This window comes from Diabrotica virgifera, chromosome 8 (assembly GCF_917563875.1).
Source record: "Diabrotica virgifera virgifera chromosome 8, PGI_DIABVI_V3a".
Lineage (NCBI taxonomy): Eukaryota > Metazoa > Arthropoda > Insecta > Coleoptera > Chrysomelidae > Diabrotica > Diabrotica virgifera.
In genome coordinates this window covers 218,171,309-218,188,404 of record NC_065450.1, presented here as the reverse complement: position 1 = coordinate 218,188,404, position 17,096 = coordinate 218,171,309, and the positions used below count along the sequence as shown (strand labels likewise).

Below are 17,096 nucleotides of genomic sequence, written 5' to 3'. Positions count from 1 at the left end.
GTACATACATGCATATTTGACACAAATAATACATGTATATACATGTATATACATGCATATTTGATATAAATAAATGCATAAGTATACATGCATATTTGACACAAATATTATGCATTTATATGCGCATATATCTTCCTTTTCAGCCTGCATATTTGCCTGACTTTGCTTATAAGTAATTATGTAGATCTTTCAAATAGTTTGGGTTTATATTTTTATATTGTTTTTTGGTTGATATATCTTTGAGAGTTCCCCCAAGGCAAATTTCCCCTCCCAAGACAAATGTCTAGATCCGCCACTGATTATATGGATAAATCGACTTTTTTTAAAATTTCAAACTATTTTAAAAATGTGACTAATGCAATGACATTTTTAAATTCAATTTTAAAGTACGTTTTTCTACAACCGTGTTAAAAATGCAATTTTTAGCACTCCATACGAGGCACTGCCTCGTATTTTTAGGGCACTGCAGTTCGTATTGACCGTATAGACAATTTTGATGTAATGTCAAAAAAATATAAAAATGGAATGTCGGTCAAGTTCAAGTAAAAGTTTTTGTAGATATTGTCCTGTAATTACGTTTGTAGAAAAAATATTGTATGATATGCGTGTTAAAAAGTACATTTTTAAGGAACTCATGTGAATTTCAGAACTCGCTATCGCTCATTCTGCAAACTTTCACATGTGTGCCTTAAACGTGTAGTTTTAACACTTATATCATAAATAACTATTATACACCGATAGGTGGTCATGATACTACGACAACCAGGTTGTCGTAGTATCATGATAGGTGGTGGCTGGTGGCTCAGTGGTAGAGCATAAACTGCAGATCGAGATGTCCTGAATTCGAAACCGGGCTGTTGCGTACCTATCTTTTTTAATTTTTTTAATAAATAATTTGAAAGTTAATTTAATTAAAATTCATATCTACTTTATAAGTTAATTTTATAGGTATATAAATATTATATATACTATTTCAATTATTTTCTTTGATTTATATGAGTTTAAATCCGCTAGAGAAATTATGCCTCTAAAAAAGACGATTACAAAAACATAGAAACTGAAACAACAAAATAGTTTATAATTTTATATTGGATCCTATAAATAATGAAAACGTTTTATTATAAAAAGTTCTGTGTTATAAAAGTGTAAATATATAAAAAAATATATTTATTTAAATCCATGAAGTGGTTCACTGATTATTTTAACAAAGAATGTTGATTTTTTTGATTTGAAGAGGGTTATGATTAAACACCAGTTAAAATTTCATATTATATAAATCAAACAAGTACAGGACGACTTAGTCAAATAGCAGCATCATGCATTTAAGATTAGCAGTTTTGTGTTTTTTGTTGTACTTTGCAAATAAAAGGGTAAGTTTGTTTTATTTTTATAGTTAAAATGTTTAAGCCTCTAATACATTAAAAGTTAACAGGAAATACAAATTTAAATACACTGTGTTGATTTGTCCCCTGTGATTACACAGTGTGTAAATTTGACCCCCCCCCCCTCAGTTACTCATAGACCAAGAGTTTCTTAAAAATTTTAAAAAAACACGTCAATTTGTATTCAGGGGGACTAATTTTCATGCAAAATTCATGCCCTCAAATGTAATACGACGCAATTTCATTGAGGCAACATGAGGCATGCGTCATTGTCGCATGCTACACAAAGTCTTTCCATTCAAGAGACAGAAAGCGACATAAATCAAGTCGCCTTCCCGTATGCGTATTTACGTTTCCGTGTACATTTCAAGACAGGGTAGTTTTGAAATAGGCACGGGAACGGTGGAGCTTATATGCTTCCAAACACGTGTGCATTTCAAGACGTTTTATTCTGAAATGCGCACTGGTTTGTAAAAAAACTTGGCGCGTAAAATTATCACAAATACGTGTAGGTTAAATTGTAACGTTATTTTATTTTACTTGAACTGTTTATCACAAATGGCTCCTATCTGCAAAATAACAAATATCATTCGTTGGATCTGTCGAAACAAAACAATTTTGTTACCAAAGTTTTCTTCTATTTTTTTTAACTTTTCAAAAAACTCAAAGTAGTACCAAAATATCCTGTATTAAAGTAAACTATTATAATACGTAAACATTTTTTAGTAATGCACAATATAACTTTATAGGTCTGGATCCCGCGTATAAAAAAAAAGTTGATTAATAGCAAGCTGAAAATTTGTTAATAGCTTAAGGGTGTCTAGTCGGACAAACTTTGATGTATGGGAACACTGGAACAGGGGAAGTTTTAATTGTGGAACAAGTTAAAAATTTGGAACGTCAGACCACGAAAACGTCCCATGTATTTTGTCGGACAGAACTTCCAATTGATATTTGTTACCCTTTCATTAAACTCTCATGCAAAAATCAGACTGCTATTTGTCACCTGTCATAATTACTTTGATTTGACATGTTCTACGTGTTCCACACATTAAAATGCCCAGTTGGTGATAAATAGCAGTCTCATTTTTGCAGGACAGTTTAATGAAAGGGTATCTAACAAATAAATTGGAAGTTCTGTCCGACAAAATACATGGGACGTCTTCGTAGTCTGACGTTCCAAATTTTTAACCTATTCTACAATTAAAACTTCCCCTGTTTTAGTGTTCCCATACATTAAAGTTTGTCCGGCTAGACACCCTTAAGCTATTAAAAAATTGTCAGCTTGCTATTATACAGCTTTTTTTTCATACGAGGGATCCAGACCTATTAGTATTCTATTAAAAAATTAGTTTGGTTTCAGCTGAAAAATTATTGTTTAGCTGTTTGAAAAGCAACAGTATAATTTTATTATGCTGTGATTGACTTGTATATAAAATTACAGCTATAGGTAATGCACGAATGCTACCTTAATATAAAAGTTACGCACGTGTTAGTTTGATCACATTATGATCCACTTGTATCGATGAATACCATTTCATCAGCTAACCCAGCTTCTAAGTAAACTCTTTGCATTATTGGAGTAACCAAAACACAAATATAGGATCTTCCTTAACAAACAATCTTATAGATACTTATATTTGCCTTACAATTGAAGTTTCTAGTAGCTCCTTTTATTCTGTTTTCGACTTGTTCTTTTCTGTTAGCTGACAAACATATAGGTATCTTGCGGAACTCAAATCGTATACTTAGGTGTAGGATAGAGCCTCTTCATTATCCAATTTATTTTGGTTTCTGCAGAAAATTTGTTAATAATAGGTATAAGAATAAATCCACAAATGCCATCGTAGTTTCCGGTATAAGATAACGAACACTGAACTTTGCACTTATAGTTACTGTTTTCTTCAAATGAGTTTTGTTCAAACAACAGAATTTCAAAATCTTGCGAGATATTAGTAAAACCACTTTTAAACTGCTCCATCACGTTTAAAATGATGTCAATACACAACACAACCCTCAAAGCCAAGTTGATAAACAGCAACTTGCAATTAATATACCTAGTTCTACAACGGTTCTACGCACTTGTTTGTAGCATTCCAACGACACATGTTTCGGTACAAACCCGTGCACATTTCGTCGGTTGGCTCTTTCAAATCAACACCTTTTTGGAATTAAGTATGTATTACCGTTTCGGTGTTTATTTCAAAACCGCACTGTCTTGAAATGAACACGTAAACGGAAATACGCTTCCCGTATGCCACATGTTGACTGTTGTTGCTGGGACGCATGCATCACCATTCGGCAAATTTCAACGTGTGGAACAGTGTCGCCGCTATCCAGCAATCAACGGATCGGTGCGGCTTTTATCGTGCGACATGGAGTGGAATATTGAAAAAACAATGCTATTATTTATTGAAGACTCCCATAACTTACTTACTTATTCCTCTTCACTCCATGCGGAGCATAGGGCGTCAACTGTCTGCCTCCATTCTGTCCTATCCTTTGCGCTAATCTTTATTTCTGCCCAGGTTTTCCCAATAGCATTAATTTCTTTGTCCACACTTCTTTTCCACGTGTCTAAGGGTCTACCTGGTCTTCTCTTGCCATGTGGTGTGTATTCTAGGGCTTGCCTCGCTATGTCTGTAGCAGGTCTTCTTAGTGTGTGCCTAATCCCCATCCAACTCCATTTCCTTTTGCATATTGTCTTAGATATAGGTACCTGGTTAGTTCTTGTCCATAATTCTTGGTTTGATATGCGGTTTGGCCAGTAAATGTTAAGAATCTTCCTTAGGTATTTATTTATAAACACTTACATCTGTCCGATACATTTTCTTGACACTTTCCAAGTTTCTGCTCCGTATAATAACACAGTCTTCACGTTGCTGTTGAATAATCTTATCTTGGTTTTACTTGTCATCTGACGTGAAGACCACATTTTCCTTAGCATATTGAATGCGTTTTGAGCTATTCCTATTCTCCGTTTTACGTCCTCCTCCGTCCTTCCTTTGTTGTTCAAAACACTACCCAAGTAGTTAAATTTCTCTACCGTTTCTAATTCCGTGCCTCCCAGTGATATTCCCATTTCTCTTGGTGTACCTATTTATTTTCATTATCTTAGTTTTTCTGACGTTTATGTTAATCCGAACTTCTTCCCTGCCTCTGCTACTTTTTCAGTTTTGCGTTGCATTTGTTGTCTTTTTTCTGTTAAAAGGCATATTTCATCTGCAAATTCCAAGTCCTCAAGTTGGTTAAAAATATTCCATCTTATTCCAGTCTTATTACTAGTAGCCTTAGACATGATCCAGTCGATTACTATCAGGAATACGGTTGGAGAGAGCACACAGCCTTGCTTTACTCCTGTACCAATATCTATTTGTTTTGTTAACTTGCCTTCGTGGACTATGTGTGCTGTGGACCCTTCGTAGAACAGCTTTATAATTCTGATATACTTGGGAGGCATTCCGTATTTCTCTAGCAATTTCCATAAGGCTTTGCGATCTACACGATTAAACGCTTTCTCGAAGTCTATAAAGTTCAGATATAGCTTATTCTGAAACTCTAATGATTGTTCTATAATCGTTCTCATCGTACAAATGTGGTCCACGCAGGATCTTCGTGCCCGGAATCCAGCTTGGTTTTCTCTTATAACTTTATCAAATTCCTTCTTCATTCTTTCAAGCATGATTCGGGTCATTATTTTGCTTGTTGTGCATAGTAGGGTGATCGGCCTCCAATTTTCACATTTGGATGTGTCGGCCTTCTTAGGAATTTTTACAATTAAGCCTTGCGTCCATTCTCTGGGTAGCTCTTCGGTTCTCCAAATTTTATTTAAAAGTGTGTACAGTATAGAGGTGGACGTTCGATGTCTGCTTTGATTAACTCAGCAGGGATATTGTCTATTCCGGCCCCTTTTCCTCTTTTTAATTGTTTAATTGCATCTTTTATCTCTTCATGGGTGAATTCTTCGGTGTTCATGTTCATTGGTTTTCTGTTAGGTTCCTCTTCTATTTCGTTTATTATATTCTGTTCTTCATACATTTCTTTGAAATATTCCATCCATCTAGTAAGAATTTGTTGTTCTATTTTCAGTACGACACCATCTTTATCTTTTATTTTAGTGGTACCATTTCGGCTTGTTCTTGTCAAGGTTCTTGTGATGTTATACAATTTTTTTAGGTCGTTTCCTCTTGCCGCATTTTCAGCTTCATTAATGTTTTTAACCTTTTTACAACTTTATTAAATTCAAAATTCAACCTCCGACCAAGCTTGCAAAAAACAACATAAGGAATTTTTTCAACATTTTTTAACACAAAAAAATGGGATCCTTTTCTTTATAAGTAATTTATAAGTGGTACTTTAACATTTGACCATAGCTCTGAAAATGGCTTTGTAAGCCGAAAGTGTTCAGCTAGGAATTAATAAATTTTACACAGTTCAAAAATACTTTTTTTACCAGTCATTCAAATACATTAGGGACTGACACGCGGTGGTATGATTCGCAAAAGTTGATATCATCTTTTTTTTATTTTTGGTCACACTTTCTAAGTACTCAAAATCGTCTTAACTCATTATTGTCAAATTTCGAAATAAAGCTTCTTCGTCTGCAATCAATTTTACATATCTCTATGCATAATTTAATTACGGTGAATTTGTATTTGAGTGTTTTTGGTGTAAAGTTAAAATCTTTGGAGTTATAGAACAAAAATTGAAAAAAACACGATTTTCAGGCGCCATTGTGTTTATAAAAAAGTAGTACACTATCTGCGGACTTTGCATACCTATATTATTAATAAATACAATCATAAGATTAGATTCTAGCAATAAAATTACTGGTAAACATCTTTTTCCACCCACCTCTACCGAAAGTATATTTTTCCTGACCTGATTGTAGGGAGCAAAGTCGTACTTTCCCCTAGGGAGAGAAAGTACTTTTCCCTTTAGAAAGCCTATTGTGACTTAGCTGATTCATACTGGTTTTCCACACTACTTAAGATCTATTGGCACATGTTTATCCAAAATACATTTTGCAATCACCTTGACCATGTTTACTTTCCCAGTGTGCCCCAAGGGTTTGGATTCAGCCATTTTTCCAGTAAAATTATAGAAGTAAAATTTATTTTTTACAACAGTGCATAGTCGATCTTTTTCTTAAGATACCATGCATTTTTGCGTAGGCGTCCATTATACATTGTCTTGTCAGGTGAGATGTTAGCTAGACAGGATTAAATTATTTTATTTTCAGCAGTATTGTGCAACTGTGGATTCCTCTCCATTCGCGAAGATTACGCAGCCATGACATCTTTTTACGACCTAGACCTCCACTATCCTTTATCTTTCCGTTTAGTACTAGTTGATGAAAGGTGTATAGCTCCCCTCGTAATATGTGCAATTAATGAATATGCAATCTTCTTGCATTTCGTCGGCCTCATATGAAAAGTAGGTACGTCTTACAGTCTTTTCCAATTCATATGAAAAGTCCAAATTAACAAATTTTACAGCAGACGAAAAAACTGACTTAAAGAATGATTTTGACTTAAAACTTTATCTTATTTGACACAGTTACTTAGAATAGTGTCCGTCAGCCTTCTCATAAAGATCGATCTGTTTTTAAAATATTATTACTTTTAAATGGAGTTAGGCAACTTCCATTCTTAAAACAAGGAAAATTTTTGGAGTTAGGTACATTTAATATTGAAAATCATGAAGAAATATGCGTAACTCCATAAAAAAAAGCGCCAAAAATAAACTGTGAAAAATGTTAAGTACCACAAGAAAAACAAATGCGGGGTTTTAAGGACAATAATACTACTTAAATGTAGTTAACACAAAAACTATAATAATATGATCAAATTGAAGTTACTTTCAATAAGTTTACACTATTTCCATGAAGATATGTTAGCTTATAATAAATACTTTTCTTGAAGATATAACACAGCAGCGCGGCAAAAGTACATCTAACCTCAATGACAATGATGAACTTTGGCAAGTTTCAGGTGATTCACTCAACGCCGTGTAGTTGGGTAGAATTATTTTTTGTGGTTCTAGCGACATCTATTGACTTTTTTGAACTTTTTTGTCTTGCTATGCATGCGTACCATAAATATTAATCAGATGGCGCAAAAATCTCATTTTGGGACGTGGGCACTTCTCATATGAGGTCGACGATTTTACATAACGATGGTGAAAGTTCCCAACCTCCTATGTCAATTATTAGCTATTTTGTTTTGTTACCCTAGATTAAAGAAAATATGTATTTTTACTGTTTAGAAGCTCCTGTGTCGTTATTTCATTAATTGGCTGATAGATGGCCATATATGAAATAACAACATAGGAGCTTGTAAACAGTAAAATTACATATTTCTCTTTAATTTAAGGGTAATAGAACCAAATTTCTAAAAAGGAGATTGGAAACTTTCACCATCGATAATCAAAAAGCCTATCCTAGAGGCCCACTCTCCTTTATACTTTCTCATTTCCGACTCTGTCCTTCCATAATATTCTAAGCATTCTCCTCCTATCTGCCACCCAGGAAGCGCATGATGTGGGACTAGTAAAATAGGCCTGGATCCCGCGTACCAAAAAAAAGTTTATTATTAGCAAGCTGAAAATTTGTTAATAGCTTAACGGTGTCTAGTCGGACAAACTTTGATGCACGGGAACACTGAAATAGGAGAAGTTTTAATTGTGTAACAGGTTACAGGTTTCGAACGTCAGGCTACGAAAACGTCCCATGTATTTATTTTGTCGGACAAAACTTCCAATTAATTTATTACCCTTTCATTAAACTCTCATGCAAAAATCAGACTACTATTTATCACAAACATAATTATTGTCATATGACATGGTCTACGTGTCTGATATATTAAAATGACCAACTAGTCCGTTCTTTAACGGTAAAATATTGCAAAACCTCTAAATTTTAAAGAACCGCTTGGATTGACATGAAATTTGGCATACACATAGCTAACAAGTCAAAGAAAAAAAGTGATATTGTGCCGATATGTGCTTTTGCCCTGGTGGTGGTTTTCACCCCCTCTTGGGGGTGAAAAAATATTCGTCCAAAGAAAGTCAGGAAATGGATAAACTGGCTAATTTTAAGTAACTTTTGTTCTATAGAGTTTTTTCACTAAGTCAATACTTTTCGAGTTATTTGGCAGTGAATATGTTCATTTTTTCAACAAAATAACCACGCTTTTAAACGGTTTTTCGCAAATAACTCAAATAGTAAGTATTTTGTCGAAAAAACATTCTTTGCAAAAATATAACCTGTAAAAAGTTTAAAAAAATGGTGTATATATCACGTCTCTACACCTAGTAGAAGCAGAGTTATAGCTAATGAAAAATAGGTTCATATTCGTCAAATTCCAAATGGAATACTTTAACGTGAAATAACTAAAAATGAAGCACATTCCGGGAAAAACTCATTACAACTTATTTAAAGTGTTTAAAAAAAGCTTCATTTTTGTTTTATAAAAAAAATTTCTAGCATCAAAATTAAACAAGTTACGCTCAAAATAAAGTTAGTCCCTTTTGGTTTTGTTAAAAAAATCGAGAAAATCACCCCTAATTAGTATCTTAAATGAACTTAATCGTTACGACTTCACAAGTTTCTTGGCTCGTGTATATATTGTTTATATGATCTGTAAGTTCCATCGCTTCAAAGTCCTTATTATTGAAAGGGCTGTAGTTAAAAGGGGTTGAACGAGTCACTGATCACGAATGTATGCAAATTTAGAAACACCAAATCTTAATCAATTTTTGTCTAACAGAAAAACAAAAAATTACATGATATTCAGAAAAGCAAATCTGACTTTTTTTTGTTTTTCGAGATTTTTAGTATCTCGAACAATTTTTAGGTTATTTTGAAAAAAAGCATATTTTTCAAAATTTAAATTTTTAAAAATTTTATTTTGAAACCAAATTTTTTTAAAACTACGCACTTTGAATCGATTAAACTTATATATCATATAAACACAAAATAAGTAAAATAATTTGTGAAGCGGTAACGATTAATTTCATTTAAGTTGCTAATTAGGGGGTGGTCTTCCCGATTTTTTTTGCAAAAACAAAAGGGACCAACTTTATTTTGAGCGTAACTTGCTTAAATTTAAAGCTAGAAACTTTTTGTAAAAAGAGAAATAAAGCTTTCTTTAAACACTTTAAAAAAGTTAGAATGGGTTTTTCCCAAAAAGTACTAAATTTTTTGGATATTTCACGTCGAAATATTCTATTTTAAATTTGGTAAATATGAATCTATTTTTCATTGGCTATAAATCTGGTTCTACGAAATCCAGAGACCTAACGCGTACACCATTTTTTTTACTTTTTTATAGGCTATATTTTTGCTAATAACGTTTTTTCGACAAATTACTTACTTTTTGAGTTATTTACGAAAAACCGTCTAAAAAAAGCTCTATAGAACAAAAGTTACTTAAAATTAGTCAGTTTACCCATTTCCGGACTTATTTTGGACATTTATTTTTTCACCCTCAAGAGGGGGTGAAATTCACCCCCAGGACAAAAGCACACATCGGCACAATATCACTTTTTTCTTTGACATGTAGGCTATACGTATACCAAATTTCATGTCAATACAAGCGGTTCTTTAAAATTTAGAGCAAAAACCGTGAAAGAATGGACTAAACATATTTGTCGGACAAACATTTTTTCATATATAGAGTTTGCTATTGAATAAAGTTAAAAACAACCTGCTAGTTGTCACAATCATAAACTTGTCAGGATGACAAGTTCCACAATTAAAATTACGTTTCACAAATAAAATTTCTCCAGTTCCAAAGTTCCCATACATCAATGTTTGTCTGACTAGACACCGGTAAGCTATTAACAAATTTTCAGCTTGATATTAATAATTTTTTTTGGTACGTGGGATCCAGGCCTAAAACCCCAGATGGGAAAAAATGGTGTAAATATTATTTACAAAAATGAAAGATCTGTTTAAAAATCATATTTTATTTTTCTTCTTTTCTAGGCAATTGCATCCCCTTTAAGTGCAACACACTCTGAAGACGATGATTTAATAGTTGAATTGGAGAATTTAGGCAAAATTCGTGGACATATTCTTCAAAGTAACGAAGGAAAAGATTTCTACGCTTTTCAAGATGTTCACTATGGCGAATCCACAGCAGGAAATAACAGATTTAGGGTAAGCAATAATTATTAAGTTTATGAGAATATTGAAAACTCAAAGAAATAACGAGGATCTTTTCATAAACGGATTCAATATCGAGCGAGTCGACCACTATGTATAGATACCTTGGAACAATGATCAACTCCACAGGAGATTACTTAAGGCCGGTTTTCACGCTACGTTTTGTTGTACGTTTCGCCGGTCATGCAAAACGTACGACAAAATGTACGTTGTGCCCAGTGTATACACACTACGTTTTCCCTTCCGTTTTATACCTCATTTCCAATCCAGAGTTTTGAGTTCTATGAGAAGTAGGTACTTTTTATTGTATTTAACATGCTCTACAGGCCTTGGAGGCCTAGGGCTTTACAACTTAACAATAACAATTTTACATAATACAAATGACAATATATACTAATGTCTTATATTTATTATATAATTTGATTTAATGTCTATATGTAAAAATTGCTGCACTATGTTTCTCCACTGTATCCTGTTTTTCGCTTTCTCTTTCCAGTCTGTAATTTCCATCGATCCTATATCTTCTTGAAACTTTTCGTGCCATCTTTTTCTTGGTCTACCTCGTCTCCTTGTCCCAACTGGTTTTCTTAATAGTATCTTCTTTGGCATTCTTGACCTATCCATCCTCTCGACATGACCTGATGAGAAGTAGGTACATAATATTATTATTCTTAAAAATATAGAAAGGCGGGAGGTTTTTATTAAAATGACTTTTGCCGATGTATTTGTGTATTGCTTATAAATAGGTAGAGGTATAAAAAATTAACGTTTTTCTTTAATTTTAACACCAAAAAGAATAAAATGAAACGTCACATTTTTTAGACTTCTGAGATAAACATTTTACTTAACTTTACATAAGAAACTACTTCCTTTAAACATAAAAGATGTTACTTTTTAGAAAAATTCCAAAAATTAGAGAGTTGAATCAGAAAAAGTTGTCACATAATCGGCCAACGAAGAAGTGGTCACTTGTTCTTTTTTCGTGTCTATTCGTTTCGAATATTAGCGATCATTCTGGCTATAACTATTTTATTAACTGATGCTTTAAATAGATTAGTTGTTGTTGTGGAGAACCATTTCCTCAGGTTCTTTAACCATGATATTCTTCTTCTCATGTGGTAAGTGGTAGGTAAGTGGCCTTCCTATTTCTGTCAGTACTGGTGAGGTCTGAGGAATACTTTGTATGCCAGGTAGATGTGCAGGTTGTTCTATGCCATGTTGGTGTGCCTACTTCTGGTTGGGGTTGTAAAAATTGAGGCCAGATTGTTTGTGCATAATGAGGTGGGTAGGATTCCCCCACAGGTGATGTCAAGGATTTTATTTATCTCTGTCTTGTAACTTTCAACTTGCAGTTCGCATTAAGAGATTCCATTTCTCCTTCGAATATTACGTCACTACTAAGTTTTTGGACGAATTTTACTTGACCCGGTTTAATTTGCTGTAGACGATCTTCGATACGTTTTCCAAATGTGTCAAACGTATCAGTGGAGTAATGGCATCCAATTTTTGTTCAGCCTTTGATAAAATTTGCAGTCTTTCCTTACCCGTCACTATTTTCAACTCTGTTTTGTAAACCGCCCTCAATGAGTTTATTTTCTCGTACCTGTCTCTTTATTTACGTCGTGTCTATTTCTTTGTATTTTTTATAAGTTTCTTACACTTGACTTTTTTTTGCAGTTATTTTACTATACTAGTATTTATTTTTTTTCTTGCCACAAAGACGGGACATTTTTATACAATTCAATGAATTCCCCGAGAAAATCGTGGATGCATTGCTGCAAGTTTAACATTATTAGGCTTTTTTTAGAGAGAATGAAGCGAACTGCAATGGAACTAGTCGTCAACTAAGTCAAATCGGACGACTTACGTGAACATGTGTTTTCACGTAACGTTTTATCCTATCAGTTCCCCGTTCCCGCAAAATTATGCTTCTCCCATCATATATCTTCAATATGACCTTGCATTTCATGTCGATTCGACAAGACGTACGTTTTGCTGTGTACACGCCACATACCACGTTTTATTGTATAGGATTTGTCCTATCCAACAAAACGTACAATAAGACGTAGCGTGAAAACCGGTCTTTACAGGAAATCAAAATCAGAATAAAAGTGCTCTGCACTTTTCAAATTTTAAAATAAGAATCACAAATCAAATTTTAAATGAGAAAAGTGCTCTGTACAAGTGATATGAGTTTGGAGCTAAGAATTAGGTTGTCTAGGTGCTACGTTTTCTTGACTTTGTTTTATGGAATGGAAGCTTGGACATTGAATGCGGTATCAAATAAAAAAATAGATCATTCGAGATGTGGGTGTACAGAAGAATTATGAAAATATCGTTGACAGAATACATTACAAACAAAGAGGTTCTGAGAAAGAAGAATAAAGAAATGGAAATCTTAAATACGAAATGAAAATCTTAAATATGGAAGAGAGATATAACTTGCTTCAATTGATTATGCAGGGAATGGTTCAAGGAAAAAAGAAGCATAGTGAGACACAGAATATCGTTGCTGCGCAACCTGAGAGAATGGTACGGATGTACAGCCGGTTCCTAAAAAAACTGATACGACTCTTAGTAAGATTTGATCATATTGAGCAGTGTATTTGATTGATCTGACATTATATTGATTATGACAGACAAATAATAAAATAAACAAACAACAAACAACTGATCCATGAAAAAACTAATAAGTATTTTAGAAAAATTTAAACGCAGGATGAAAGATTACATTATTACCGAGGGCGGAAAGCCACTTAGAATAAACAAGCAGTTTCTATTGAATGAAATATTTGAAATTAAATATCACACTTTTTTTTATTTTCAGCCCTGTAACTTATTAAAATAAATATTATAGAAGTTTTCAGGGACTTTCAGCCCTCGGTAATAATGTAGTCTTTCATTCTGAGTTTAAATTTTTCAAAAATATTTATTAGTTTTCTCAGGATTCGAAAAAAAAATGAATACAATTAAAATACATTGAGAATTTTGACATGCGTCACAATTTTGCATTAACTCAATGTAAAATTCTAAACTGTTGAATTCCAGCTTCCCTAATTATTTGACATCAAAAGACATTAGAAACTATTTGTAGATGATTGAAATCTGTATTGAAAACAACTGTTAAAATTGGTCTACGTAATTAAACATATTCCAAAATTTTGTAAAAATGTAATACATTTCAGTTTTCAGCCCAAACTTAGGCCACACACAATGCAATAATGTTCACATTTTTGAACTGTCAATATTTTTATTTTATCATCTATTGTTTAAAACAATACAGTTGATAAGATACCCTCAGATGCGGAGAAAGTATTAATAATAAAGATTAATAATAAAGTCTAATAACCGTGGAACAGAATAAGCTATTTGACAAATTTTAAGATTTGGCAGTGACATTGACAGTATGTAAATATTAAGTATTTATCCTTCAAAATACACTGCTCAATTTTCTACAAAATACGCGTCAAGAGTCGTATCAGTTTTTTTTGGAACCAGGTGTACATCAAATAAACTTTTCAGAGCAGACGTCTCTAAAATCCGAAAAGCTATGATGATTGCCGCCCTCCGTCGCGGAGATGGCACTTAAATAAAGAAGAAGAATTATTACCTAGTACTGAATAATAGACCTAGCAATACAAATTAGAATAAGTAGGCACATAAGAGCTGTTTTCTTTCTTCCTAGTAGGTCCATACCTCTTTGTAACTTGTAGCTGTTTAAGAATATGCTCGTTGGTTTCTTTTGCAGTATTCGCAATATTCTTCTTCAGCAAGACATTATTTCAAACCCTACTATTATTCCATGTGGTGAGACCGCTACTGTCTGAAAAAATTTCTGATTTGGTTTCTTTGTGGATTCGTATTCAAAAATGTACCCCTTAAACAAATCTGAAGGGTGCCGGGCGGAATTTGTGGTCAGAAATTGTTTAAACATTTTTTTTAAACAAATACAAAAGATCACCTTTTTTGGCCCGAAAAATATTTTTTTTTTATTTTTTTTTTGCAATTCTAAACAAGAAAGGTATCTTGCGATTTTTCTCAAAAATTGTTAAATTCTTGACAAAACCGCATCCATAGAAAAAGTACAATGTACAACACATGAAAAAATGACATATTTCTCCCTCGCTTCTCCCTCGGCTCGTAATACCAACAAACTTCTGCGCTCGTGAGAAATATATATATTTTTCTCACTTATTGTACAATATACTACATATATTTAATTGGTTTTTTTTCTGGGAATGAGTCACAAGGAGAATTAAAATATTTTATTTTTATAGTGCTGCAAGTAGTAAGTTAACAATAGTCATATTAAATAAAACAAATCATAACTTTAAAACAATAGTTTCGTTAAAAGACAACAAAAACGATCTTAATAATTTGTTTAGTAAAAAAATTCATAGTAAAACTTATAGTAATCTTAGTAATAGTATCTAGGGGAGGAAAGTATTCTAAATTTGCAGTGACTCAAGCGTTATGGGGATCTATTGGGTTGTGAAGAATAGCGCCTAAAACCAAAAAATGTTAAGTTTTCCATAAAGTGGGGGACTTTCCATTTTTTAATTTAATTTTCCATTTCCAACAATGGTTTTTCCTATTAAATCGCCATCTATCCATAATTAGAAAAAATGTCTCGAATAAAAGTTGTTTATTTTTACATAAAGAATCCAAATCTGCAATAAAAATTGGGGGCTCCTATTTAAGATTTTAAAGTAACCTCCCACCCCACCTCCGTGGAGGGTCGTGTGTGGTGCCGTTCGATAGATGTTTCAAAAATATTGAATACGTGTATTTTGCAGTTTTTCGATATGATGTTCATTTCGCGAAATATCGCGGGGTTCGTATTTAAAATTTTAAATTTACCCCCAACCCCTCTCCGTGGCGGGTCGTGTTTGGTATCATTCGATAGATTTTTGAAAAATAGTGAACAGGTATTTTTTAGTTTTTTGATCTGACGTTCATTTCGCGAAATATTTGATTTTTTTTTCTGAAACTTTGTGACTTACCCATTTCCTTACGTCCCTCTCAAATCGTCAGCTTTTTCAAATATACACTCTTTTGCATTTACTTAACTTACCTTATCTTAATGTGACGACTTCGAGTTTTTCTAAGGATAGATTTTTTTTCTGACCCTCTTTAACGAACTCCCCTGTATTAAGAGCCAATATATGGTGTAGAGGTACATTTACAGGGTAGAAGGTTTCTCTCCATGTGATAATCTGACGCGCTCGAGTAATTGCAAAAATCCCCGCTTGGGCTCTACCATATTCTGAGAGTGCAATATACATAATATGCTAATTTCTGAATGTCTTTATAAAATTAAAAATATATATTGTGATTTTTAGCCCCCCAAACCTCGTGCTCCTTGGGAAGGAATATTGAATGCAACAGAAAACAAAGTAGTTTGTCCACAATCAAACAGCCCAGATGCAGGTGAAGACTGCTTGGTTTTGAACGTTTATACACCAGTAGTAAGTTTACACATTTTATAAATTCATTCTATAGTCGAATCGAAATCAAAAGTTCGAATACTTTGGACACATTATGCGAAATGTATCCAGATGTGCCCTCCCACAAGCCATCCTGAAGGTCCAGGAAGAAGAAGAACATCCCAGATGAAGAACTTCAGAACCTTCTCCAACACAACATCTGTGCAGCTTTTACGCGTTGCTGCAGATAAAATAAAGATTGCCATGGTGATCGCCAACATTCGTCACGAATAGGCACATCAAGAAGAACAATAGTCGAATAGGCAGGTACAAGAATGTAGATATCAGAAAAATAATAAGAGTTGATCAAATAACGGAAAAAAATGTAAAGAAAACCAACTAAGGTGGTATGGACATCTAGTGCGCAGTGACGAGAACTCCATACCAAGAACAGCAATGCGGCTAAGCCCTGAAAGACACTGACAATGAGGGCGACTGAAGATGAGTTGGCTCGACAGACAGAACAAAGACATGAAGACCCTCAATAATTTCACACCAGAAGACGTTCCGGATAATAGATTCGAGATATAGACAGCTAATACATAATATATATATGAAAATGCAACTATTATAGTACAACTAGACGAAAATACAAATCCCATCCACATTAAGAGAGGCGTGAGACAAGGAGACACAATATCGCCAAAGCTTTTCAACCTAGCCCTAGAAGACGTCTTCAAAACGACAAATTGGTCAACCTATGGCATTAACGTTAATGGCAAGAAGCTAAACCATCTCAGATTCGCTGACGACATTGTGATTATACGAGCTCATTCGAGGAACTGCAAATTATGATGGAGGAACTCGCAGGCAGCTCCCAATAAGTCGGCCTGAAAATGAACATGATAAAACTATAAATGGCAGTGAGATAGAAAAAGTCCAGGAATATATCTGTAGCTGGCGTGAATAAGTCGATAAGTCAAGTTCAAGTTTTGTGTAAAACTGGGTAAGTTGTATCAACAGCTTGATAAAATATATAATATGGGCTGCCATGTGAATAAGTACGTAACTGTACTTAAAAGTATGCAACAGTTTATACACATGTGCATTACTGGTTAT

At 33.6% G+C, this 17,096-nt stretch overlaps 1 protein-coding gene across 2 annotated transcripts in view; it reads left to right on the top strand.

Annotated features, from left to right (window-relative positions):
* Positions 1 to 1,252: 1,252 nt before the first annotated feature.
* The window catches only part of LOC114336492 (juvenile hormone esterase-like), a 60,444-nt gene continuing 44,600 nt past the window's right edge, over positions 1,253 to 17,096 (top strand). For both annotated transcript variants that reach the window (XM_028286876.2, XM_028286870.2), the window contains exons 1-3: positions 1,253 to 1,370; positions 10,372 to 10,545; positions 15,894 to 16,019. In XM_028286876.2, coding sequence (XP_028142677.2) covers positions 1,317 to 1,370; positions 10,372 to 10,545; positions 15,894 to 16,019 — 354 coding nt within the window. In that variant the 5' untranslated portion in view covers positions 1,253 to 1,316. The remainder of the gene's footprint in view (positions 1,371 to 10,371; positions 10,546 to 15,893; positions 16,020 to 17,096) is intronic.